This window comes from Bombyx mori, chromosome 12, assembly GCF_030269925.1.
Source record: "Bombyx mori chromosome 12, ASM3026992v2".
Classification (NCBI taxonomy): domain Eukaryota; kingdom Metazoa; phylum Arthropoda; class Insecta; order Lepidoptera; family Bombycidae; genus Bombyx; species Bombyx mori.
In genome coordinates, this window is record NC_085118.1 from 1,891,300 (window position 1) to 1,917,500 (window position 26,201).

A 26,201-nucleotide genomic window follows, 5' to 3' on the forward strand; every position below is an offset into this window, starting at 1 on the left:
AATGCCGCCACCCATCTTGAGATAAGAGTTCTAAGGTCTCAGTATAGTTACAACGGCTGCCCCACCCTTCAAACTGAAAAGCAATACTGCTTCAAGGCAGAATTAGGCGGGGTGGTGGTACCTACCCATGCGGACTCACAGTAGGTCCTAACTTGGTTTTCTTCTTCTCTGAAGACGTTGGAGTCCGACATAGCCCGGTCTGTCCAACTCGACTAGGTATACGCGAACAGATTTCCCAGCGTTAAAAAAAAGGTCCTATTTTATGTTCATGGTCACCGTCCTCGCCGAGCCCGTCGCTTGTGACGAAGGACTCGACGAGTAAACTAACCCACAGTTTCTCGTCTGATCTTCTCACTAAGTCGCGTTTACGATCCGGTGGTAGATTCTGCGAAGTACTGCTCTTGCTAGGGCCAGTGTTAGAAACACTCCGGTTTGAGCCCCGTGAGCTCACCTACACACGTTAGGGTGAAGCTGAAATAGCCTCTCAAGGCTATCAGCATAGGTAGGGAAAAAAATAGTAGTTCAAGAATAGTATGCAAGCAATTGTTTATTGTATAGAGAAGCTGTCGGTTTGGGCCGTGAAATGCGTGATCCTTCCGAAGAGGCTCCGCGCGGCGCCGCGGTACTCCACGCGGTGCGGGGCTGACTGCGCGCTCTCGGGAACCCGCCAAGAGAACCTCACCTCGCTCGTGCCAGCTATTGTGGAGAGACGCTTCCAGTAAAATCTGTAATTTAAATCACTAAGTTACACAAGCTACTCAATATTTCTGACTGGAAATGGGTGGGCTATTTTTTTTTGCTCTTGTAGGCAGACCAGCGTATGGCCCACCTGATGAGTGGTTACCATCGCCCATGGACTTCAGCAATGCCAGGGGCAGAGCCAAGCAGTTGCTTACCGTTAAAAAAAAGGAAAGGCTGGTTGCGTTAATACAAAAATAATCCCTTTCGACAACTGTTACTAATACTGTTTTAAAATTGCCTTTTAATATTACGAAAGGAAAAATCAACAACACATCAAAAAATTTATTGGTTGTCTGTAAAATCGGTTTGCGTATTGCGATTTGTTCAGTCTATATCGGGCAAGGATTAATAAGACACGTGTTCAGTTAAGTGACTAAAGTATATTGGGATTACAAACTAACGTGCTATCCCGAGACTGGCGTAGCATCATTGCAATATAATTATCGCTAACACATCTATATATTAATAAGTGAAGCAAAAACTTTGTATCCCTTTTTACGAAAATTGCGCGGACGGAGGAGTATGAAATTTTCCACACATATAGAGAATATAGAGAAGGAGTGCATAATGCTAATATATTTTTTAAATTATGCATAAAAGATACATTAAATCAATTAAAAAAACATTACACGAAAATCGCTATGACGTTGCAATTTAAATCTGAAAAGAAAACTAATGAATTCATAGAAAAGCTTGAAAAAATCCTAACATAAGCTAAAAAATCACCTTGTGTCCCAGTCAGCGTCATTGGCGACATCGATCCACCGGCCGAGCTCCAGACGCTGGACAACTGCGTGACTTTCTTCTTGCTTCAAGTCGTTACGGGGGTTCGCTCCGACCTTAAATGAATTACTAATGAATTTCCGGTGGAACACAGAAGATAATGAAGTGTCCCGGTAGACCCAAGCGTTCGAATTCAAAGAACTCTAGTGACACCAGAATTTTTCACGTTCTCAGCGGATTTATTTTAGTCAAATCAAATATAAGTAAGTGGTTTATATGAGTCCTTTCCTAAATATTAGTAATAATACTCCACGTGAGACCACGCGTGTGCTATAAAAGATCAAATCTAAGGTTGCGTCACCATTAAATAGCAACTTCGTAGTTACCCTCTCAGGCTGTAAAACTGAATACTGTTCGAGATATTTGTACCGACAATCTTAAAGTGATGATAAAACCAAAATACACCGGTACAATACAAATTCAATTTACTGGTGGTAGGACCTCTTGTGAGTCCGCACGGGTAGGTACCACTGCCCTGCCTATTTCTGCCGTGAAGCAATAATGCGTTTCGGTTTGATGGGTGGGGCAGTCGTTGTGACTATACTGAGACCTTAGAACTCATATCTTAAGATGGGTGGCGGCATTAACGTTGTCTATGGGCTCCGGTAGCCACTTCACACCAGGTGGGCCGTAAGCTTATCCACCCACCTAAGCAATAAAAAAAATACCAATGAAACAAGCGGGTAGCATCGTAACTTATATGTATGCAAAGCAACAATGTATTCCAATTTAAAGAATATAAATTCTTTGCTATAATACGGTCGAGATTTAGGTGACCATTTAACCAAGGCCTCATGTCAACACCTATACTACTAGCTCTATACTATTAGTAAAAATATAGTAGAAAACCAAACTCACAAAAGTAGCGGTCACAGTGGTCCCCCTTGGTACAACAGCAGGAGGTTGTGCAATGACGTCACCGAACTTCCTCCTCACAGGAGGATTGTCGGCGATAACCGGCATGATCAGAGAGAGCGTGCGCGCACGATTGTCAGCCGGCTCTCGCCCGGGCGGGACGTCACCTTTCTGTTGAAAATTACATAATTTCAATAATTTGACCGGATAATTAATTAGGGCACGTGAATTATTTGACAGAATCTTTGTCAGTTCTTGGTAACGCCTGTTTGTCTAGTTACAATCTATATATTATACGTGAAGCAAAAACTTTGTATCCCTTTTTACGAAAATTTCGCGGACGGAGGAGTATGAAAATTTCCACACTTATAGAGAATATAGAGAAGAAGTGCACAATGCTAATATTTTTTTTAAATAATGCATAAAAGATACATTAAATCAATAAAGAAAACATCACACACACTACATACCATGTATTTGACGCACAAACGCATGCATACTATTTATTGTCAAGCTTTTGTTCTTGACGTCTGTGGTCAAATTTAGAATAGGTTAAATGTTGTTTGTCTTTATTAATATTTTTTTATAGTGTAGCCTTGGTGAAATTTGTGATTATAGAAGTATAAAATACAAACTTACATATCTTACAATTATAGTCAAATTTCGACTACTGCGGGACCTCTAGTCATATTTATTATGTGTACTGATTTAATATTCGTTTTGTGAGTTTTGTGTGTGATGTTACTTAGATTCGACGGGTGAAAGACTATTTGATTCAAGCGACATTTTGCTTAATACGCGACATTTATCTTTGCTCTTATCATCTATCTAATTAAAGGTGCGTCTTATTTGTTATTAGTATCAACAATTCAATGTTTTTAAATGAACTATTTTTTTTATTGCTTAGGTGGGTGGACGGGCTCACAGCCCACCTGGTGTTAAGTGGTTACTGGAGCCCATAGGCATCTACAACGTAAATGCGACACCCACCTTGAGATATAAGTTCTAAGGTCTCAGTATATGTAGTTACAACGGCTGCCCCGCCCTTCAAACCGAAACGCATTACTGCTTCACGGCAGAAACAGGCAGGGCGGTGGTACCTACCCGTGCGGACTCACAAGAGGTCCTACCACCAGTAAAGTAAAGTGAACTTCAATTAAGTTAACTCTATTCAAAAAGTTTTTTGCTATTTTAAGCTTTAACTGCCTCTCCTGTAAAGTTGCAAAAATATCGCTTAAGCCAAATATCCTTTCACCCCTCGATATATTTAGAAGAGAACAAAACCTGAGTTTCTTGCCGATTCTTTGATATTGATTTAACTGGCAACAAATAATCACCTTGACTCTGAATCAAAATAATAATTGACAGGGATGAAAATTCTTTCCGTTTATGTAAGTATCGAGCGACTATCGTTAATTTTAATGACATTTACCTAGAATTATAATTTGATTTTGTATTTTAACACAATTCACTGTATGGTAGTAACCGTGTATGCAAAAATAACATTGTATTGTTACGTCGGTAAGAGCAACGCCATCTATCGTCGAATAGTAGAAACGAATATCAAAAGAACTAGTAAAATCTAGAACGCTCGGGAAATACAATGCCATCTATTGTCAGATAGCGGAAACACACATCGAAGCTCGACTTGTCCAGATTGTTCTCGATATATCTAGGGATGTCGTATCGATCGACTATAAAAGCGTTGCAGAGATGGCACGAAGTTAGTCAGTAATCAGAACTACTCAAAGCGAAACAGCGAACGGATCACCTGAAGCAAAGCGGAAGAAGTGAATTAAGAATTTTAAAGTTCTGTGAGTGTTCTAAGTGCTAATACAGTCTTTAATTTATACTTCGGTAGAATTTTTATTTATCCCGAACCCCAGCGCGTAACAGTCTTATGAAAATCGATCAAATGTAGATGACTTATAGAAATAACTACGACCTCCGTTCATTGTTGTTAACGCTTTTAAAATAATGTCTATTTTGTGTTAAATACCTCAATAGCCGCTACAGTGAACTCCGAAAACTTATTCAGCATTATATCCAGCGTGTTCGGACCGTAAATAGTGGAGGCGGCTTCGTATCTTTGTACCTGGAAATAGTGAGATTACGAATTAATATACTTTACGACATTAACCTTTATTGCATTGGACATAATTAACGAATTGTTACAGCTCTGATTTGATATCAGTGGATTAGGCTAAGAACTATACGCATTTCCTTCCTACCCTTAAAAGTCACAACTTAAAGAGGGAGAGAGAGACAGAGAGAGAAGGAGGAGAACAGTCAACATGTAGATACATTTGTACAATAAGCAGTCTTATCGCTAAAAGCGATCTCTTCCAGCCAACCGTTTGATTTGCCGAAATTCTGGAAAAGAAGATACAGCAGGTATGTTGCGGTGTACTATTAACAATATATTATTAAGGAAAATATATATTATACATACAATAAATAGATATATACCGTATAACTTAGATTAGACTCTTAGTTAGAAAAGTGGCTTAAAATTTTAATCCCTATAATCCTACAACCTTTTTTCACTAACGTACTCTTACCGTTCATTCTCTTCCTTTTGTTAGTATCGATTTTAATGTCTCGAATAACATAAACTGACCTGATACTCTTCAAAGGTTGTAACATAGTGAATATATTCATTGGTGAGTCCGGAGATGACAACGCGGGGCTTGAACCCGCGGCGCTGCATCACGTCTCCCACCATTGCCTTCATCCTCCTTCCCGACATGGTGGTGGGCTCTCCCGGCACTCCCACGATAGCGAGGTCTCCGAGCCATATCAGCGACAGAGAGATGATGTGAGGATGCCAAGGTATAGGGAAGTTCGCCTAGAAAAAAAAATACAGTTAAAATTATATTTAGTGAAATTGAAGAACGCATAAATATCTCTAGATACAGTTTCACGCCCTTTGGCTATGCTTCGAACTACAGTTAAGTGTAATTCTCCATTAAGCAACGACTTTACTTTTAAGTGCCTTAGACGGGTACACCATTAGATGTGTCGTCCGGGCCATTTCTTCGCGGAGGTATCGTAAAAAGTGATTAAGGGGTTAAACAAGGAATGAGTGGTTGCGTTCTGTGAGTATTTTTACCAGAATATTGCCATTACCAATCCGGATGTACCGATAATCAAAATCAAACGTCCTGCATTGTATGTCCGTACGGGAAGGTACCATACCAATTTCGGACGCATCATTACCAGATAAACCATGAACTGGATTTACGGAATAAATAGAAACTTGGGTCAACGATGCCATCCATTGCAAACAGATTGAGCTTGCGCTATAGTTCGAGAGAACGTTATTCAAAGAGGATTACTGGTGGTAGGACCTCTTGTGAGCCCACACGGGTAGATACCAGCACCCTGCCTATTTCTACCGTGAAGCAGTAATGCGTTTCGGTTTGAAGGGTGGGGCAGCCTATACTTACAGTAACTATACTTGAGACCTTAGAGCTTATATCTCAAGGTGGGTGGCGCATTTACGTTGTAAATATCTATGGACTCCAGTAAACACTTAACACCAGGTGGGCCGTGAGCTCGTCCACCCATCTAAGCAATAAAATAAAAAGGATTACGGATGCGTGCAAGAGGTAATCTGTAATACGCTGTATTGCATTTCACTTACTCTTCCCGTAGCCAAAAGTATAGGTTTAGGTGCGTGACACTCCACATCGTCAGCAGTAGGTCTGGCCACGATTCCACCCACGATATCCAGCAGGGGATTCCCTTGTAGCGTACCCTTTAATACAATATAGAATAGAATTAATATTAGAAGTTCATTTAAAAAAAAAACAAAGTTACAATAAGAATAAATATTTAACATTCAACAAAAAGAAATCAAATTAATTAGGTAGTAGTTCATAAAATAAAACATAGTAATTGATTGAATTTGGTTTTTAAAAGGAAACAAATTATAGACATAAAAATGTAAGTTTTTTTTTACTAAAATATTATGAATATTATGAATTTACCTGCGTAATATTTAATGTGTTAGCTCCGTCAATAGTGCCTGAAGCGAAACTGTAGCCCAGGGCGGGAAAACAGCCGCGTACTGGCTCATTCTGGAAATAGTAAAAGCAATGTTATTCTCCTTTTTTAATTGCTTAGATGGATGAAGGAGCTCACGGCCCACTTGGTGTTAAGTGTTAACCGGAGCCCATAGACATCTACAACGTAAATGCCGCCACTCACCTTGAGATATGAGTTCTAATTTCTCAGTTTTTAAAGTACAACGGCTGCCTTGCCCTTCGAACAGAAACGCATTACTGATTCACGGCAGAAATAGGCACCTACCTGTGCGGACTCACAAGACGTCCTACCACCAGTAAAATTGGCTTATCCTGATTGGTATATAGAGTCTATAGGCCAGTGTGGATTTACCAACAGCACTTAGTTATTACTCGTAGATTTTTATGATTGAGGAGAAATTCACAACATGTTTGTTTTAATTGTATCAATGTATTAGAATAAAATTGCGAAATAAAAGGGCGAACCACATCACAGCCGCCAACATCTTTACCCAAGCGACCAATACTCCAATACCGCACAGACATCGAGACGAAATGATGCTACGACGTCATAGCTATTTATTGACTATCCCATTCGGTCTTATATTGTGGGTTTACTTGATCAATCCAATATTCAAAGTATCCAGAAATCCCTCATAAAAATGCGGTATTGAAATAAATTACCTACTGTAGCAGAAATGCAATTCATCACTTTTTTTTTTTTCCCTACCTATGCTGATAGCCTTGAGAGGCTATTTCAGCTTCACCCTAACGTTAGTAGGTGAGCTCGCGGGGCTCAACCGGAGAGTTGCTAACACTGACCCTAGCAAGAGCAGTGCTTCGCTGAATCTACCACCGGATCGGAAACGCGACCCACTGAGAAGATCCGGCGAGAAACTCAGTGGGCTGTGTCTATGGGTTAGTTCGCTCGTCGAGCCCTTCGTCGCAAGCGACGGGTTCGACGAGGACGGTGACCGGTGCTTGTGGTGCCTAAAAGCACCGTTAATGGATCAGGAGGATCCGTAATGACGTGCTTTGGGCGACGTCGACGGTTTACCATTCGGTCTACTGGGTCGGGTATGTAATTTCCAGCGGCTACGATGAGAGGGTTCTCATGTCGTGCCGCCTTCTCAAAATGGCGCAGCGATGCCGACTGTAGATACTTACTAAAAGAGTCGAGCTCCAGGTCGTCGTGGAGATCCACATTCCTAAGGAACCAAGGCGCTCCGACGGCTATCCTGCAGAATCGTGATTGAATAACCTGAAGGGATTTCAAGTTGGTGCGGGCTGCGTGAGCGAACACTACGCTTGCATACGTCATGACGGGGCGTATACAAGTTTTGTAGAGAGTTACCTTATTACGGAGGGACAGTTTGCTTCGACTACAAAGCATTGGATAGAGTCGTCCTAGAATAAACGCGGCGCGGTCGCGTACCGTTTTTATATGGGGACGGAATGTCATCCCTCTGTCGAGGGTGACGCCTAGATATTTGACCTTCGAGACCCACGGAATGGGCTGGCCAAAGAGAGTGATGGGACTAACGGCGGAGGTGTTTGCGCGCCTACTACGGAGTGGGATGCTCGAAGTGATGTTCGGAGGGCGACCCCTTTTGAAGAGCACCGCTGCGCTTTTCGTGGGGTTGATGTCTATTCGCCACTTCCGGAACCACTGTCCCAGGGTGGCTACTGCGATCTGGAGTCGCCGATGGAGCAGCGACATCTTCCTACACGAGTAGTAGATAGCCGTGTCATCGGCGAAGAGCGCTAGATGGGTCTCCGGAGACCGGGGTATATCATTGATATACAAACTAAATAATAACGGGGAGAGCGCGGAGCCTTGCGGGACTCCGGCGGTCAGTTGACGGGGACGAGAACGAGTTCCCTCTACTCGATATCGAAACGAACGGTTCGACAAGAAGTCTCGTATGATGAGCACGAGTCTGTCTGGCACCCCCATGTTGTATAGTTTATAAATTAAACCGTTGTGCCAGACTTTGTCGAACGCCTTCGCGATGTCGAAGAAGAGGGCGCCGGTCGGGATTTGTTTACGCCTATTTAGTCCTATCAGAATGTGCTCCGTGAGGCGGTGCACTTGTTGTACGCACGAGTGTTTTGAGCGGAATCCGAACTGTTCGTCTATGAGAATTTTGTTCGCGGTAACAAAATCCCAGAGGCGTTTCCTAAGGAGCCGTTCGTAAATTTTTCCTATCGTCGAGAGGAGACTAATCGGACGGTAACTAGAAGTTTCGTTTGTCGGTTTGCCCGGCTTATGTATACCGATAACGTCCGCTTCTTTCCACACCGCGGGAAAGATGCAGTGCGTCATAGCGGCATTTAAAATTGTAGCCAACATTGCTATCAGTTGGACTGGCAAGAGTTTAAGCGCGCGGTTGTGGATGCCGTCGGAGCCGGGTGCCTTCCTAGGTTGTAGGTTGTGGATCGCGTCTCTAACTTCGTCCGTGGTAATGGGGGGTAACGCGTCCGAGGGCGGCAGGGAAGCTCTGCGCTCGACCTCCCTGTCGACTAACTCGGTGTGTTCGGGGTCCGCGTGTTGAGTGCTGGTGGTGCACTGCTCTTGCAGTGCATCGGCCAGCAGCTCAGCCTTGTCATCGTCATCGAATGCCGGTGGTTGGCCTGAAGGGCGTACGAGGGGAGGCATAGTAGCGGTAGTTTCGGATTTGAGAGTCCTAGCTAGTCGCCAGTATGCTTGGTGGGAGGGCGCGAGTTGTTCTAAATAACTATGCCAATTATCGTTACGCGCGTCGCTTAAGCGGGAGTGGACTTCGCGTTGTAGACGACGCATCCGAATCCGGTTTGAATGCGTGGGAAGACGATCGTAGGCCCGGATTGCCGCGTTCCTAACTCTTAAGAGATTCCTAAGATCGGGGGACAGTCTGATGCGGTGAAAGCTGTCCTCCACATCGACTTCTTTAGAAGATCTAATGATCGCGGAAGATATGTGATCGGTAATGATGTTTATGGATTCGACGATGTCCTCGGGGGATAGATTCGAATCCGGGCCGTAAGGGAGGATTGGCGGAGCGGTGTCGGCTAGGCACGTGCCCAGCTTATTCCAATCCACCATGGTCCTCGTAACAGTGACTGGGTTGTGGGGGCGACCGAGCTGCATAACGACAGGTCGGTGGTCTGAGTCGAGCTCTGACATTGCTTCGATGGAACGCAAGCGCAGAGTTACGTTCCTAAGCAATGCCAGGTCTATAGTGCTCGGACGGAGCGCGATGTTATACGGATAACATGTTGGAGATGGGGGACCGACTATTTCAAAGGTGAGGTCGTCTATAAACGCGTCGAGACGCCTACCGTTAACGTTAGTACGATGGCAGTTCCACCTAGTGTGGTGGCAATTTAAATCGCCTGCCAGGATGACGGAGTCTCCCATGCCGAACAGTGACTCGATGTCACTGCTCAGAAGGGGCTTGTCCGGGGGGAGATAAACGGATGCGATGACGATCGGCTGGTGTCCCGTCAGCGAGATACGGCACACTGACGCCTCGATATGTGAGAGCGAGGGAGTATCGAGAGGGACAACGTGCAGGGCCCGCCTATAGTAAATGGCAGTCCCGCCTTTGGAGGCGGTGAGTCTGTCATTCCTAACCATGACGTAATTCGCGACTTTCGGGTCGCGACGCGAGGGCTTCAGACAGGTTTCCTGCACTAATAGAATATCTACAAGATTATCGCGGAGGAATTCGAAAATTTGATCGCGTTGCCGCGCGAGTCCGTTAGCATTGTAGAATGCTAACGTAAGGGAATACGGTTTTTCTCTACCTTTTTGCGCCATTGATTACCGGTAAAGATTTTATAACGTACGCGACACGGACTCATAAACGTCCATGTGATCGAACGCGGCCGCGAGCCGCTGTTCGGGGGTTGTCGACCTACGGATAGCGTCAGCGAACGATCGCAGACGGTCGAAGTTCACCGCGGTGACGAAGTCGCGCACGAGCGCGAAGTCGTTGGCGGCAGAGGGTTGCGGGGGACGGAACGCGGGCGCGGGGCGAGGTGCGAGCAGGGGCTGAGGCGCGGGGCGTGTCGCGAGCGGGGGCGGGGGTGCGGTTTGTGTTCCCGCCTTCGTATACGGCAGCGGCTTTTTCCACGCTGAAACCGTGGGAACTGCAGCCGGCACGAAGGCAGGTTTCGGCACTGAGGGTGCCGAAGTCTTTGGGCCGACGGTTCGCGGAGCTGGGAGGGTTGAACGCTTGCGCGGAGCCCTAGGACATCCACGGTAGTTCGCGGGGTGCCCTTGCTTAAGGCATAGGACACAGCTTGGGGGTTCGGTCGCGGTTTCCCTAACACGCGAGCAATCTAGTGTGGCGTGGTCGCCGAGGCACTTTACGCAGCGGGGGCGCGCGTGGCAATTACGAGCCGAGTGGCCGTAAAGCTGACATCTGTAGCACTGCCCGGGAGTGCCACGCTTGTGGGGGGCTTCGATTGAGATCCCGGATAGGCCGCAAATTGTCGTGAGACATGCGATCTTCTTTTTGGCCTCCGGGGTGGGTTCTAACGCCACGAGTATCATATTATAGGGCTGTTTGCCCCGTCCGCTGTGCATCCGGTGCACACTAACTATCGGGAGGGCCTGAGCGGTCAGGTCCTCCTTTATGTAGTCGATGTCGAGTTCTTTAGGGACTCCGCGTATCACTACGCGGAGCTCGCGGTCCTCCTGAAGAGCATAGGTGTGGAAACCTATGTTCTCCTTTCGGAGGTATGCTGAGAGGGCCCTATGGTCGCCCGGCGTTGCGACCTTTATCTGAATCCCATGCGCGACGTTACGCGCATGGGTATAATTAATTTTATTTGCCTGAAGGGCCTGGGAAACGCGGTTCCACGCAGTTTTTTCCTGGAGAATCAGCGGGGGCGGGGCAGCTGCTTTAGGAGCGGGCGCGGGCTTGGGACGCGGCGGCGGGGTTACGCGGCGAGCGGAGTCCGACTCCGGTGTCACGACTACCTGCGGGCGGGAGGCGGTCGCGGATTTTGTCTGCTTCGTCGTGGAGCTCCGGGACTCCACGGCGCGAGTACGCTTTTTACCGCGCGTTACGGTTTGGAAACCATCCGAGGTTCCGGGCTGAGGGCTGGACGCGGATTCGAAATCCATCTCCGATTCGGTATCGGAGCCTGAACTTGAAACGATCGAGTTCGCGGCGGACGTAGCGCGTGATGACGTAACCGACGCGGGCGCGGGGGTGGGGGTAGCGCTAGGCGCTTCGTGAGTCGCATCGTCGGAACGTGCGCTCGAACTTAACGCGGCGGCGGGGGGCGCGCGGCGTGCCTCCGAGGCACGGTTGAAATACGCGGCGACGGACGCGGGGGGGGAGGGATTGCCACGGGAGGCCCTATAGGCTAAATATTCGGCCCTAATTGTCGGGTACCTTTCCCGGAGGAACCCGACAAAATCACTGTCACTGACACTTTCACTGTTCTGCATCTTCGGTCTTCTTGCCCGGGGGGGGCGGCCCCGGGACTTTTGTTGAACTCGCCGAAAGGCGAGGCCCCGGATAGGATTTGTAACCCCCCTGTGCTGCAGGACAGCAAGGAGCAGGGGGGGGGAATGCCTATGCCGTGAAAACGGCAATCGGCGGGGAAAAGGAAAGGAACCCGCTCGGGCTGTATAGTGCTACAGCAGGCAGAATCGCGAGCGGGGGTCTAGTCTTGAAAAAGACTGTTGTTTTTGGGAAGGGTTAGGAAATCGCTAGCCTGTGAGTGCCACAGGAAGCTGAACGTAGCGATTGGTTTTGCCTTGAAAAAGGCAGTTGGTAAGGGTGGGTTCGCGGTTACAAAACTTTAGCGCACAAAAATGGACCTCGATACGCAGATCGCAAGCGACCAACGGATCGGCACGTCCGCACTACCGAATTGTACGCACGATGTATTCACGGTCACTACACTGTCGAGCACAACTGTGAGTTCAGAGACGCGGCTCGCAAGCGGGCCACGGATCGGAAAGCACGTCCGCGCACGACCGAGTCGTGAGCGAGAATCAATTCATCACGATAGTAACATAAACAAATGCCATGTGGTAAAAATTATCACTCTTACTTAAGTCTTAGATAAAGTTTTCAGCGGTTTTAATGTTTATAAAAATTTAATGTCTTCACAAAAACAGAAAAGGACTAATACTACTGACCTTGGTAAATCACGTTAATAACATAAACAGATGCTTTGAGGCATAAATTATCACTGTTATTTACGTCTTACATAAAGTTTTTGGCAGTTTTAATGTTTACAAAAATTTAATTTCTTCACAAGACCAAAAAACGACCAATAACAATACTGACCGTGTTAAATGTCTTCTTGATTGGATCGTATTTAGGAACCACTTCTTGCGACATCTCGACGAACTGATGAACAACCGCCAGGTCGCCTTGTAGCTCTACACCAGGAGAACGAAGTGCCTCCTGTGAACATTTCCAAGGTCAATACCACGTATCAGTAAGGTTTTCTTTGTTTTTCACCCCTCCTCGGCCTCATTACTGGATATAGGCCTTCTCTAAGGTTCGCCACAACAATAAATATACTAAGAATTGATAGTACTAAATTAACAGTTTCTCATTCCATATTGTTACGCCAGTAAGAGTAACGCCATCTATCGCCGGATCGTCGAACGAATATCAAAGGACCTAGAACGCTCGAGAAGTACAACGCCATCTATTGTCAGATAGCGGGAACGACTACTAGAGATGTGTGGAATATTCTCGATAATTCTAGGGATGAGGTATCGACTATAAAAACGTTGCAAGGATGGCACGCAGTCAGTCAGTAATCGGAACTCCTCGAAGCGAAACAGCGAACGGATCACCTGAAGCGAAACGGAACAAGCGAATTGAGAATAAAGTGTTTGTTGAATGTTTGTGAAGTTTTTAAGTGTTTTAAGTGTTGAATACAGTTTTTAAGTTGTTTTAGAAAATTTATTTATCCTGAACCAATAACAATATTAAACGACAGTGTAACTAAGAAATACGTATAGTTGAGATTTTGAGAGTTGGATTTCTGACTGTGAAAGTTTTTTTTAATTGCATAGATGGGTGGACGAACTCACAGCCCACCTGGTGTAAAGTGGTTACTGGAGCTTATAGACATCTACAACGTAAATTCGCCACCCAACTTGAGATATAAGTTCTAAGGTCTCAAGTATAGTTACAGCGGCTGCCTCACCCTTCAAACCGTGTGTGTGTGTGTGTGTGTGTGTGTGTACGAACGTGGGAATTATTAACATAACATACTCAATCATCATGGCATGGGCGTGTATCATCATATTTTAGCCTCTTTTGAAACGGAATGTGTGGCTTAAGCACAACTACTTATAATATCACATCATAACACATCATAAAAAAAAACTACCTACCATAGCTCCCTCAAATACTTTGGTGCCAATGATCCTGGTACTCTCGAACATATCCTCCCCGGGTCCTTTCGAGAAACATCTCTCCTGAGCAGCGCACAGCAGGAACTGATGATCGCATTCCTCATTGCTGAACTCACAACGAGCCCCGCGCGTGTTCGGCGACACATCACCCAGACTCGACGAGAAGAAACCGGCCACGATATCCGGCTGATAGGAATACAGTGGCTCTCAAACCTCATTCCAACTCGCGGCGTCAAACAAATCGAATATATTATGTTTATTTATATGATGGTATGGACATGTAATGAGACGAAATGACAATGAGGTTGGTAAGAGAGTTTTAACAATCAATGTGGAAGGCTTTAGAGCAGCGGTCGGGGTACTTTTTTAATTATTACCCCAAAATATTGTTATGTAAGTTGATATTACCCCATGGCGAAGAATAAAAAAAAAACGAAATCGCTTCTTTTTAGCGTCTTTCATATTATAGCCCCGCCTGATAATCTTGAAAAGAAAACAATAACTAACAATATAATTTATACATAATTTATTCAATTTATCAATGTAATACCTATTAATACATAACGATAATAATAGTAATATATGTAATATACAGTTGAGGAAAAAAAATCGCCCCCACAGAAAATATAAGTAAATGATAATTTATTGTTATTTTATAATTCATATGATATTTTTCTTGTATTATTAGACGAAAAAACCACTTCAAATTTTATATATAGCCCCCATAAGAAAGCTTTTTTAATTTAAATGATTTTTTTCGGTTTTACCCCCCAAAATTTCATTTTACCCCATTTGGGGTAATTTACCCCGGTTCCCCGACCGCTGCTTTAGAGGAAGAGGTAGACCTAAGAAAAAAATGGATAGATTGCGTGAAAGACGATATGCGTAAGAGGGGAGTGAGCGAAGAAATGGTATATGATTGAGGGTATTTGAATGGAGTAAACATAACTGAAGTTTAAATAAAAGCATGTTGATGCTAGTACCAAATAAAACGCACCTTTAAGCCTTCGTCAAACAGAACGCGTACTTAGCGCCGCGTACTTAACGTCGCGCTCTTTTCATGTCACACCAATTGATTAGATGAGTCTAACGCTCCTTGACGCAACGCATTCGCCGAATCATAGTGCCTTTCGATATCAGTGTGAACATTTAAAAGTATTAAGAAATCGAGTGATTCAGATGTGGCATTGTATAAGCATGGGTATCTTCTAACTATTTATATCATTTTTTCGGGCATTATCTAGTATTTTAATACACATTCACTCGGACGTTAAAATAAAATTTGTAAAAAATTACAACACCTGACGTCAAAGCGTCCTAACGCCGCGACATAGCGCTGCGTACTTATAGCGCTGGGGCTCTGTTTGACGGTATGTTATATACCATAGTAGTACAACACATCTCGGCGTCATAGCGCGGCGTCAGTTTAGCGATCTGACGCGCGCTAATTACGCGTTCTGTTTGACGAAGGCTTTAATTACAAAGATAAATGTCGCGTATTAAGCGAAATGTCGCTTCGAAAAGATACTTCGCAGCAGATTTTGAGTATTATTATTTATTATTAATACTTTATTTCATTTTTTTTTTTTTTTAAACCATAACCTTTTTTTAGTAAGAATTACTTATAATCTATGTTAGTAACTTAAAAAATCGAACACCTAACTATCATTATATAACATTTTATATCATTACTTTTTTTTTTTATCTCCTTCCAAGTGCCTGCTGCAAAGGCTATTAATCAGCAGTCCGTCGATCTTGCTCGATATGATTTTCAAAAGACTGTTGCCACTGTCACGGACTCGACGCAATAACGATGCACGAATAAATATTATGTAGTGAATGTTTTTAATCACATTCATGTCTAGTCCCGTATCTACATTATTTATTTATTTATTTATTACGCTTCATGTAAAATTTACATTGGCAGACTTAATGCCTAATGCATTCTCTACCAGTCAACCAAAGGTAGTGCAGAGTAAATAGTGGTAGGTGCAATGAAATTTATATTAGGTTACGAATACATACAAAAAAAAGTATATCTACATATATACAAAATCACATATACATATACAAACATACATATATACATACATATATACACACATACATACATATAATAGTTTATACAGTATTAATTTAATACATTACATTGTTATCAAATGAAAAATTAAATCACTTTGTTACAATTCAAACATGTCCCACCTTTCCAGGCAAATTACTTGGATTCAATTCCTTCTCCATCCTCAGAGCGGCATAGCCCAGGTTATCTGAGGAGACCAGCTTATTAGTCATGTTCATGCTAGTCGTGTGCACTGAGAACCAGTTCATCACTCCATGGAGGCTTCCATCCCCTTTCTCTATCCGCACTTGGGTCAGCAAATCATCTGTGTTGGTTTCATATCTAGGATACAGATGGAGATAAGTTTAGGTACACTTAATATTATTATGAACTGTATTCATTGTTGTTTTCAGATCAGACTCGATTACGGTCAGTTCTGGAGATAGGCTTTTCTAAATCTACGCCGCTGTCTTTATAGATAGGTAGTTAGTCTTTGGGGGTAATTTCATAAATGTGCGAACGAACTAATTAGTTTTGAGGGCTTCTGATACCAAAATCGTCTAGAGTTCTAGAGTTACGTGGGACTCATTTCATTGAATACAAATGTGACTATCAGTCTTTTTTTTTTCCTACCTACACTGATGGTCTACAGAGACTATATCAGCGTCAAGGGACTAGTAGGTGAGCTCACGAGGCTCAAACCTGACATTGTTGCTAACACGAACCCTAGCAAGAGCCGTGCTTCGCAAAATCTACCTACCACCGGATCTGAAACGCGACCCACTGAGAAGATCCGGCGAGAAACTCAGTGGGCTGTGTCTGTGGGTTAATTTACTTGCAGAGCCCTTCGTCGCAAGCGACGGGTTCGACGAGAACGATGACCGGTGCTTGAGGTAGCTAAAAGCACCGTTAGTAGATCGGAAGGATCCGAAATGACGTGTTTTGGGCGACGTCGACTGTTTACCATTCGGTTCGCAGGATCGGGAATGTAGGTACTTTATGGTATTTACTGGTGATAGGACCCCTTGTGAGTCCACACGGGTAGGTACCACCACCGTGCTTATTTCTGCCGTGAAGCTGTAATGCGTTTCAGTTTGAAGGGTGGGTCAGCCGTTGTAACTATACTTGAGTCCTTAGAACTTATATCTCAAGGTGGATGGCGCATTTATGTTGTAGATGTCTATATGCTCCAGTTACCTCTTAACACCAGGTGGGCTGTGAGGTCGTCCAGCCATCTAAGAAATAAAAAAATTAAAAAAAAAACATACCTAGCTCGTTCCTCAGCAGGATTGTTATTATAGGAGTAGGGAGATCGGTTCTTGTGGGCGTTCTTTACTTTCGTCTGAGCGAACACCAAACGCGCTGGTACCATGTTTTCATGGGCGCGGACTATGCTCTGGAAAAATAAGTAGCTTCCACAATTTTTTTTTTCTGTTATAAAGCTGAATAGTTTGTTTGAACGCGCTAATCTCAAGAACTACTGGTCCGATTTCAAATATTTTTTCAGTGTTAGATAGCCCATTTATCGAGGAAGGCTATAGGCTATATAAAATCACGCTAAGACCAATACAGGCGGACACAATCTGTGCAAGCGGAGCACCAATAAATAATGTTTCAAAATCGGTTTTTTTTTCCTTCTAAGAGCTTCCGCTTAGTGCGCTGCAGGAACGGTTAAAGTTTCGTTAAAATAATGTATGACAGAATTGTTCTCCTTTAAAAAATCTAAAAAAAAGTCCTTGACAGCATATGTCTATATGTCAAGGTTGGCTCACTATAATGTTTTTTATGCTAACCAAATTTGTTCTAAAATAAAGCACTATCTTTGAACTATTCCACGCGGACGAAGTCGCGGGCAAAAGCTAGTAATATATAAATAAGAAAAATAAGGAGGAAATAATATTTCAAAATTAACTAAACATTAATATTTAGTTAATTTAACATTAATTAACTAAATTACCTTCTCCTCCTTTTGAAATATTATAACATTAATGTTTTAGTTAATTTTGAAATATTATTCCACTAACTCACCCTAGTAATTCCGTCAACGTAGGCATTGAAAGTCTCCTTAGAGAATCCTAATATGCTAACGTCCAGAATGAAATCCACCAGATATCCACCAGGGGTGCTGTGCGTGTGCGTTCCAGTGATTATCACGTTGCGGAGGCTGTACATGTCACCGTAACGCTCTTGCAAATTCTTCACCACCTAAAACAATACGCGGCATGCATGTTGCGAGAAACAGGCAAGATCGTGGTTAGGCTTCTTGTGAGCCTACTTCAGAACCATCTGCCGTGAAGCAGTAATGCGCTTTGGTTTGAAGGGCGGAGCAACCGTTGTACGGTTAAAACTGAGACATTTAGAACTCGATTCTAGTTGGGAGGGGTTGGGTGGTGACATTCACGTTGTTACTGACAAACTATACGGTGTTTCCCGAGCGCTATGACATGTCCTTCTTCAAACGAGGCTTGTGGAGAGTATTAAGCGGTAGGCAGAGGCTTGGCTCTGCCCCTGGCATTGCTGAAGTCCATGGGCGACGGTAACCACTCACCATCATGTGGGCCGTGCGCTCGTCTGCCTACAATGGCAATAAAAAAAATGTCTATTGGCTAGTGTAGCTAATGTAATTAATGAAAACTAGGTGGGTCGTTTTTCATACATATCCGATATTGTATACACATTTACTGGTGGTAGGCCCTCTTGTGAGTCCGAGCGGGTAGGTACCACCACCCTGCCTATTTCTGCCGTGAAGCAGTAATGCGTTTCGGTTTGAAGGGTGGGGCAGCCGTTGTAACTATACTGAGAACTTAGAACTTATATCTCAAGGTGGGTGGCGCATTTACGTTGTAGGTGTATATGAGCTCCAGTAACCACTTAACACCAGGTGGGCTGTGAGCCCGTCCACCCATCTAAGCAATAAAAAAAAATACAGTCTCAGGCTTGGCGGAGTTCACTTAATACTTCCTATAGGCTTTGTGAATCACTTAAGAGATGAATTTTTAGGTAATCTGCCGATATGCAATAACAATATATTATAGATCAGACGCACCTGTCTCCTGACGGCAATGCCTACTGCCTGCACTTCAGCTGTGACTAGTACCACTCTGGTATTCCCCTTCGAAAATATGAAGGCTCTGGAAAACTGCCTCAAATGTATACCTTCGCCAGACTGTCCGAGCTCAGCGTAACCCATCTGCAAAGGTCAATGTGATTATTTCGGCTGCGAAACAAAATGCCTTCTGGTTTGAATTGCAGCCGCGCACTAAAATTTCGCTGTATATATTACAGCGAAATTTTCCAAAGATCGATCTCAAATATCGACGCGGACACGTCCACGGAAAGCATTAATATTGTGCCAGAATCGACAGGAATCATCGTCATTATCATCAGCCTTCGCACGTCGATTGCTGGACATACGCCTCCCCTTTTTTTCAATTTTTTCCTACCTATGCTGTAAGCCTTGAGAGGCTATTTCAGCTTCGCCCTAACGTGTGTAGGTGAGCTCACGGGGCTCAAACCGGAGTGCTGCTAACACTGACCCTAGCAAGAGCAGTGCTTCGCAGAATCTACCACCGGATCGGAAACGCGACCCACTGAGAAAATCCGGCCAGAAACTCAGTGGGCTGTGTCTATGAGTTAATTCGCTCGTCATAAGCGACGGGTTCGACGAGGACGGTGACCGGTGCTTGTGGTGCCTAAAACCACCGTTAATGGATCGGGAGGATCCGTAATGACATGCTTTGGGCGACGTCGACTGTTTACCATTCGGTCTACAGGATCGGGTATGGGCCTCCCCTAACGTTCGCCACAATGACCAGTTTTGCACAGCTTGCATCCAGCGGGTTCCCGCGACCAGATCGACGGAAGGAAGCCTACCCAAGCTGCCTTTTCGAACACGGTCGCCACTCGAAAGCTTTTCAGCCCCAGTGGCCATACGTTCTTCGAGCAGTGTGTCTTACTCACTGCCGAGGTCCAGGACCTGGTAATTACCTAACATGGAAGTTGAACTCCATCTCGTTACTTTACTCGGTACTCAAATCAATCACTTGCTAATTCAGAAGAAATTAAATCGCCTTCGAAAGTATCATGTTACAAATTGTAGAACATTACATAAAGTCCAGGCAGACATCGTTGTACCAGTCGATCCACGAGCATGCTAATTCTAGCTACATCAAACTTACAATGTTCAAAATTAGTTATATATTTAAAAAAAAAATAGTGGACATCTCTGATTAATTACTAAATTTCTTCCAATACTGAGTGTAAAAAATGTTTTTATACTATTCATTTACAATTTTCTCATAAAAACAATCCAAAGATAATAAATTGAGTTAAACATTTACATTTCTAATTGCCTTCTTTCATAACAATTACTTTTTTCATGACGACCGTCTGGTGTAGTGGTAAGTGACATGGTCACTACACAAGGGGGTCGCAGGTTCGAATCCCGCCAAGGGGAGATATTTGTATGATAAATATAAATGTCTTTTCCAGGGTCATGGATGTATATTAAATATATGTATGTGTATAATAAAAATCTTACATTAATTTCCGTTATCTGGTACCTGTAACACAAGTTCTTTACGAACTTATCACGGGACCAGTTAACGTGGCGTGATTGTTAGTAAATATTTATTTATTTATTTATTTTCAGTACCATACAGGAGAATATAGGCAACTACACAACATACTCGTAAATTAGAATATCTTAGTAATTATAATGGCTCCAATATAAATCAAAGCGCTCCTTGAAGCACTGTTTTTTTATGAATCGATAATCGTAAATACGAATATATAAATGAATTAATAATCATAAATATTGTAATCAATATAAATAATTTAATAGTTCAATATATTTTCATGGAAGATCCAATCATAGCTTACGATATCATTATTATGATACTGGTGGTACTGGTGGTAGGACCTCTTTACTGGTGGTAGGACCTTTTTTACTGGTGGTAGGACCTCTTGTGAGTCCGCGCGGGTGGGTACCACCACCCTGCCTATTTCTGCCGTGAAGCAGTAATGCGTTTCGGTTTGAAGGGTGGGGCAGCCGTCGTTACTATACTTGAGACCTTAGAACTTGTATCTCAAGGTGGGTGGCGCATTTACGTTGTGGATGTCTATGGGCTCCAGTAACCACTTAACATCAGGTGGGCTGTGAGCTCGTCCACCCATCGAAGCAATAAAAAATAAAAAATATATATATGATCACAATATATTACGACTACTAGCAACAGATGTGTTTGCTAGTGGTCGTGTTTTAGCGTATATAAAATGTAACACAATTATTATTGTAATGCAGAATGACGTCACATGTAATGAAGCGATTATTTGCCTTTGTAGGCATATGAGCCATCTAATGGGGAGTACTTACCGTCACTCATATAGGTACATCAGCCATGCTAAAAGCAAGGCCTAGTCGCTTTCACCTTTATGAAGTTAACACAACTCACTATTCTACTCTGTTGATCGCGGGAACCTCCCAACTCTGACCGGGTTCTGACCTCGGGCGGAGTAATTTGGTACAGTAGAGCCCAAAAAATATGATCCTTGGGCGCGCAATCTGCTCTCAACATCTACAGACTCACAGGCCCTACATTCTCCGCGTGCCCTCTAGACGCGGATATCTCGTGAGAGGTTTGACAACCTTTTTTTGTTTTTTGTTTTTCGGGTAGAGGGCCGAACCTCCTACGAGGCCCCCGCGCAAAAGGGGCGCGAGGGGTATGTGAGACTCAACGATCTGCATGGTGTTGTGAGCAGACCGCGGGCCCAAGGATTTTAGAGCCCACCCACTAAACGACTCCCCTGCACTCTTACACCCGACGTCCGATCCCCTCCGAGGTCAGAACCCGGATGAGGTAGGGGGGCTACCACGGTCAACACTACAACCAGACGGCGCGGCTCACCCCAAAGACGCCCAGCCGACGGAGCCTTCGAGGCGAATCGAAGGCTCTGAAACGTCGGCCGTCTCGGTACGGCAGGCCGTCGGGCCGCCCAGACGGTGCCACTGGTGTCCCGGAATACCCCGCTGGACCAGAACCAGCCTGCCGGGTCGAAGAGGTTTGACCTCCTGCCCGAAAAAAAAAAAAAAAACTTATTCTACTTACAAATGTTATTTCAACACAGGGTCCGGTCATATCTGCAATACCAACGCCGACTTCGTAAGACGAAGCCGCCTCTGGCTCTGGCCTCGGAAACTGCTTAGACTGATCATCTTCATGATTATCAATATTGTCCTTGGTTTTAAAAGTGAAAGTAGCACTCGTGCCACTGATTACGCCCAATACGATCACGGTAATCACGACATTTCCCACAAAAGATAATGCCATGCTGAAATTAATGATAATAGATTAGTTTACAAGCAACCTGAATAGATCCGTAATGAAGCGGCTTCCAGAAAAATCCATATTAGTTATAATAAGCCTCCTCCTGAACTAAACGCATACGTGTGCAATTAATTGTTAATTAAGCAGAAACATGATTTCACTGTGATCACAAGCTTAAGTAGGTACGCTCTGTCCTGTAATCGTATTTAAACTCAAGTCATCGTGGCCTAAAGGATAAGACGTCTGGTGCATTACTATCTTGCGATGCAACGGTGTCCGGACCGGCTGACAAGTAACAATTTTTCTAATAAAATACGTACTCAACAAATGTTCAGGTGAAGGAATAACATCGTGTCATAAAAATCAAACTCGCAAAATTATAATTTGCGTAATTACTGTCCGCACGGGTAGGTACCACCACCCAACCTATATCTGCCGTGAAGCAGCAATGCGTTTCGGTTTGAAGGGTGGGGCAGCCGTTGTAACTATACTGAGACTTTAGAACTCATATCTCAAGGTGGATGGGAGCATTTACGGTGTAGATGTCTATGGGCTCAGGTAACCACTTAGCATCAGTTGGATTGTGAGCTCGTCCAACCATCTATGCAATACAAATAAAACATATTATAAAACTCGTCATTGTCATTAACTTGTCATTTACATTTTGTGGTGACGTACCCGCTAGGCAACGAAAACTGTTATTTTTTTTTTTTTCCTACCTAAGCTGGTTGCCTAGAGTGGCTATTCCAGCGTAACCGTGACTAGTAGGTGAGCTCACGGAGCTCAAACCTGACGACGATGCTAACACGAACCCTAGCAAGAGTCGTGCTTCGCAGAATCTACCACCGGATCGGAATCGCGACCCATTGAGAAGATCCGGCGAGAAACTCAGTGGGCTGTGTCTGAGAGTTAATTTACTCGTCGAGCCCTTCGTCGCAAGCGACGGGTTCGACGAGAACGGTGACCGGTGCTTGAGGTACCTAAAAGCACCGTTAGTGGATTGGGAGGATCCGAGATGACGTGTTTTGGGCGACGTCGACTGCTTTCCATTCTGTCCGCAGGATCGGGAATGTAGTTACCGGCGGCCACGATGAGAGGGTTCTCGTGTCGTGCCGCTTTATCTAAGTGGGGAAAACTGTACAGTATTCAAAACGTGGGCAATAACATTAGGCCGATAAAAAACTGATGATTATACCATTAAACTAGTATTAATTATTCCTAAATTAATTATGTTCATTAATTCCTCCCAATTGATTCAATAAAAAAATATTCACGTTAGTACTTACATACTTTCGCCCTAAAGATTTTTATATCCGATTGATTTTCCTTTTAAAAAGCCTAGTTGCTACAACCGGACTTTACGTAAGAATAAATTTAATAAAGAAAAACATCAGATAATTTAACCGATTCGATCATTTAATTACGATAATTAAATGCCTAAGCGTAATATTGAGTTATCATTTAATCGCTATATCACCTGATTATACAACGAAATCCTAACAAAGGGGTCATATCGTAATTGTTAAGGCAATTGATATGTAAAGTGCCTACTTAAAAATCACATCCGAAATTTTATATTAAACTATAATATATTTTCTTTTTTATTTATTGCTTGCGGTTACCATCGCTCACGGACAAGATCACTGTCAGAGGCACAACCAAGCCGCTGCTTACCTTTTAGTGGTCTCCGCAAACTTCATTTGGAAGACATATCATCAGGAAACGCAGTGGAACACGAAGTTCATTTCACAATCAAATGGCTCATATTAGAAAAACCTCTGGAAACTGTCCTGTTGAACGACACAGCGGTGTTTGTTGAGCGATACACCGGTGTTCGAATCCCGCAGGCGGGTACCAATTTTTCTAATGAAATACGTACTCAACAAATGTTCATTTGACAAGGATATTGTTCGTCTGAAGGTGTTCCGCCGTCGCTTGTGCGTGATTGCTCCCGGCTGCAGACTGCGCAATGACCACTTGTTCTTTACTTTGCTTTTACTTTGCGTTGTGCCCATGGTCCGTTCTTGGTTGGTGTGTTATGTAGCTATAGAGTAGCTATCCTGGCATGGTCGCCATGTGGTGTGGTCTGGTCTCGATGGATTAGACGAGAGTAAATAATACGTCCATTCAGTTTGAAGGTTCGGTTTATTGTGTAAAATATGTATTTAGTTACAAGACAGTAAGACAGTAGTGCTGAAGAAGCACTTTAAATAAGGCTGTAATCTGTATACATACTTGAATGTTTACACACTACACTATTGACTTCCAAGGTGAAGGAATAACATCGTGTAATAAAAATCAAACCCGCAAAATGATAAGTTGCGTTATTACTGGTGGTAGGACCTCTTGTGAGTCCGTACGGGCAGGTACCACCACCCTGCCTATTTCTGCCGTGAAGCAGTAATGCGTTCCGGTTTGAAGGGTGGGGCACAGCCGCTGTAGCTATACTTGAGACCTTAGAACTTATAACTCAAGGTGGGTGGCACATTTACGTCGTAGATGTCTATGGGCTCCAGTAACCACTTAACACTAGATGGGCTGTGAAGCTCGTCCACCCATCTAAGCAATAAAATAAAAAAAATACGAACTGTACATGAACGTATTGTTGTATAAATTCCTTGTACGCAATGGATCAAATATAAAAATAAAGTGGCGAGTGAGGCTTCGAGGAGTGGGTTCAACGAATGCCAACTTCATAATAATACGGGTTCCCGAAATTATACGAAACGCTATAATTACAATCCAATTCCGATCTGGTGGTAGATTCAGCGAAGCACTGCTCTTGCTGGGGCTAGTGTTAACAAATGCTCTTAGGTTGAGTCCGAGAGCTCACCTACCCGTCCAGACGTAGATGAAATCGCCCATTCGGGTACCAGCAAATAGGTAGGCAGCGGCTTTGCTCTGCCCCTGGCATTGCTGAAGTCCATGGGCGACGGAAACCACTCACCATCAAGTGGGCTGTATGGACGTCTGCCTACAAGGGCAATAAAAAAAAAGATGGGGGAAAAAAGGAAGCGGTCAATTGGGATCCAAAGGAATCATTGAATCTATACTTATTACTTATAATATTATAAAGCTGAAGAGTTTGTTTGCTTGAACGCGCTAATCTCAGGAACTACTGGTCCGATTTTAAAAAATTTTGCCCCACTCTTCAAACTGAAACGCATTACTGCTTCACGGCAGAAATAGGCAGGGCGGTGGTACCTACCCGCGCGGATTCACAAGAGGTCCTACCACCAGTAAACAAGTTCTTAGTAATCACACATTCACCAGCACTTCGGTGTGGTATAAAGTATTTGATAATGCAAATTTTTATTTCGAATAACTTTCAGGTCACAAAGAAATTAAAACAAAAGTAAGATATATTTATTTAATTCACAAATACAAGTTTGCGTTGGCACAAGAAACAGGCGTTCGGTATAAAAATACTCTAAATTATTATAATACAAAAAAACAACATGATTCAAGAGCGTGTTGTATATAAATCTATTAATAATAATAAAATATTTTCAATTCTAATATACTTTTTAATGTACTGATTATGAAATTTTAACTTAAAGTTTATCATTACCAAATGGGGGGCCCTATTAACATTTACAAGAATAATACATAAAATTTACAAAGAACAACTATTTTTAGTCTTTGGTAATTTTTTGCAAAGAATTTTATTTTGTATATAGTTAATTAATTATAGGGGTAATTATATACGTATTACGGGTAAGACTAGTATCAAAATTGGCCTATGAAATAATTGAAACTAAATCTATATAATTAACCCTTAATTTAACCCTTATACTAATGTTTGTTTTATTTGAACAAAAAATAAAAAAATATATAACTAAATCAAAATATCAAAATAACCTTAAATGACATGAAAAATAAACGTTCAGTGCAACATTAACAACAACAAATATTGTTGGACACGAGTAGATTTCAATTGACCTCGAAATCGGATGACAAAAATGCTTACAAAAGAAGAATATTTACATTTTCATTTGAAGTTTGACAAAGAAAACCTAAAATGT

The 26,201-nt window shown here is 43.3% G+C and overlaps 2 protein-coding genes across 3 annotated transcripts in view; both read right to left on the bottom strand.

Annotated features, from left to right (window-relative positions):
• Window positions 1-529: 529 nt before the first annotated feature.
• LOC101744377 (neutral ceramidase) lies at window positions 530-23,610 on the bottom strand. The gene is made up of 15 exons (XM_021350163.3): window positions 23,463-23,610; window positions 21,958-22,180; window positions 18,897-19,040; window positions 17,879-18,055; window positions 17,119-17,246; window positions 15,994-16,192; window positions 13,771-13,977; window positions 12,704-12,823; window positions 6,372-6,461; window positions 6,026-6,139; window positions 5,000-5,227; window positions 4,379-4,474; window positions 2,383-2,550; window positions 1,468-1,580; window positions 530-725 (listed from the first exon to the last, which is right to left on the bottom strand). Exons 2-15 carry the CDS (start codon window positions 22,177-22,179, stop codon window positions 548-550), a joined length of 2,184 nt encoding a protein of 727 aa, XP_021205838.1. The 5' UTR covers window position 22,180; window positions 23,463-23,610; the 3' UTR covers window positions 530-547.
• A 1,924-nt stretch (window positions 23,611-25,534) lies between these two features.
• LOC101744519 (neutral ceramidase) overlaps window positions 25,535-26,201 on the bottom strand; it is a 42,713-nt gene continuing 42,046 nt past the window's right edge. For both annotated transcript variants that reach the window (XM_021350075.3, XM_004929361.5), the window contains exon 14: window positions 25,535-26,201. This exon is cut by the window's right edge and continues 384 nt beyond it. The gene's annotated coding sequence lies outside the window, so the exon portion shown is untranslated.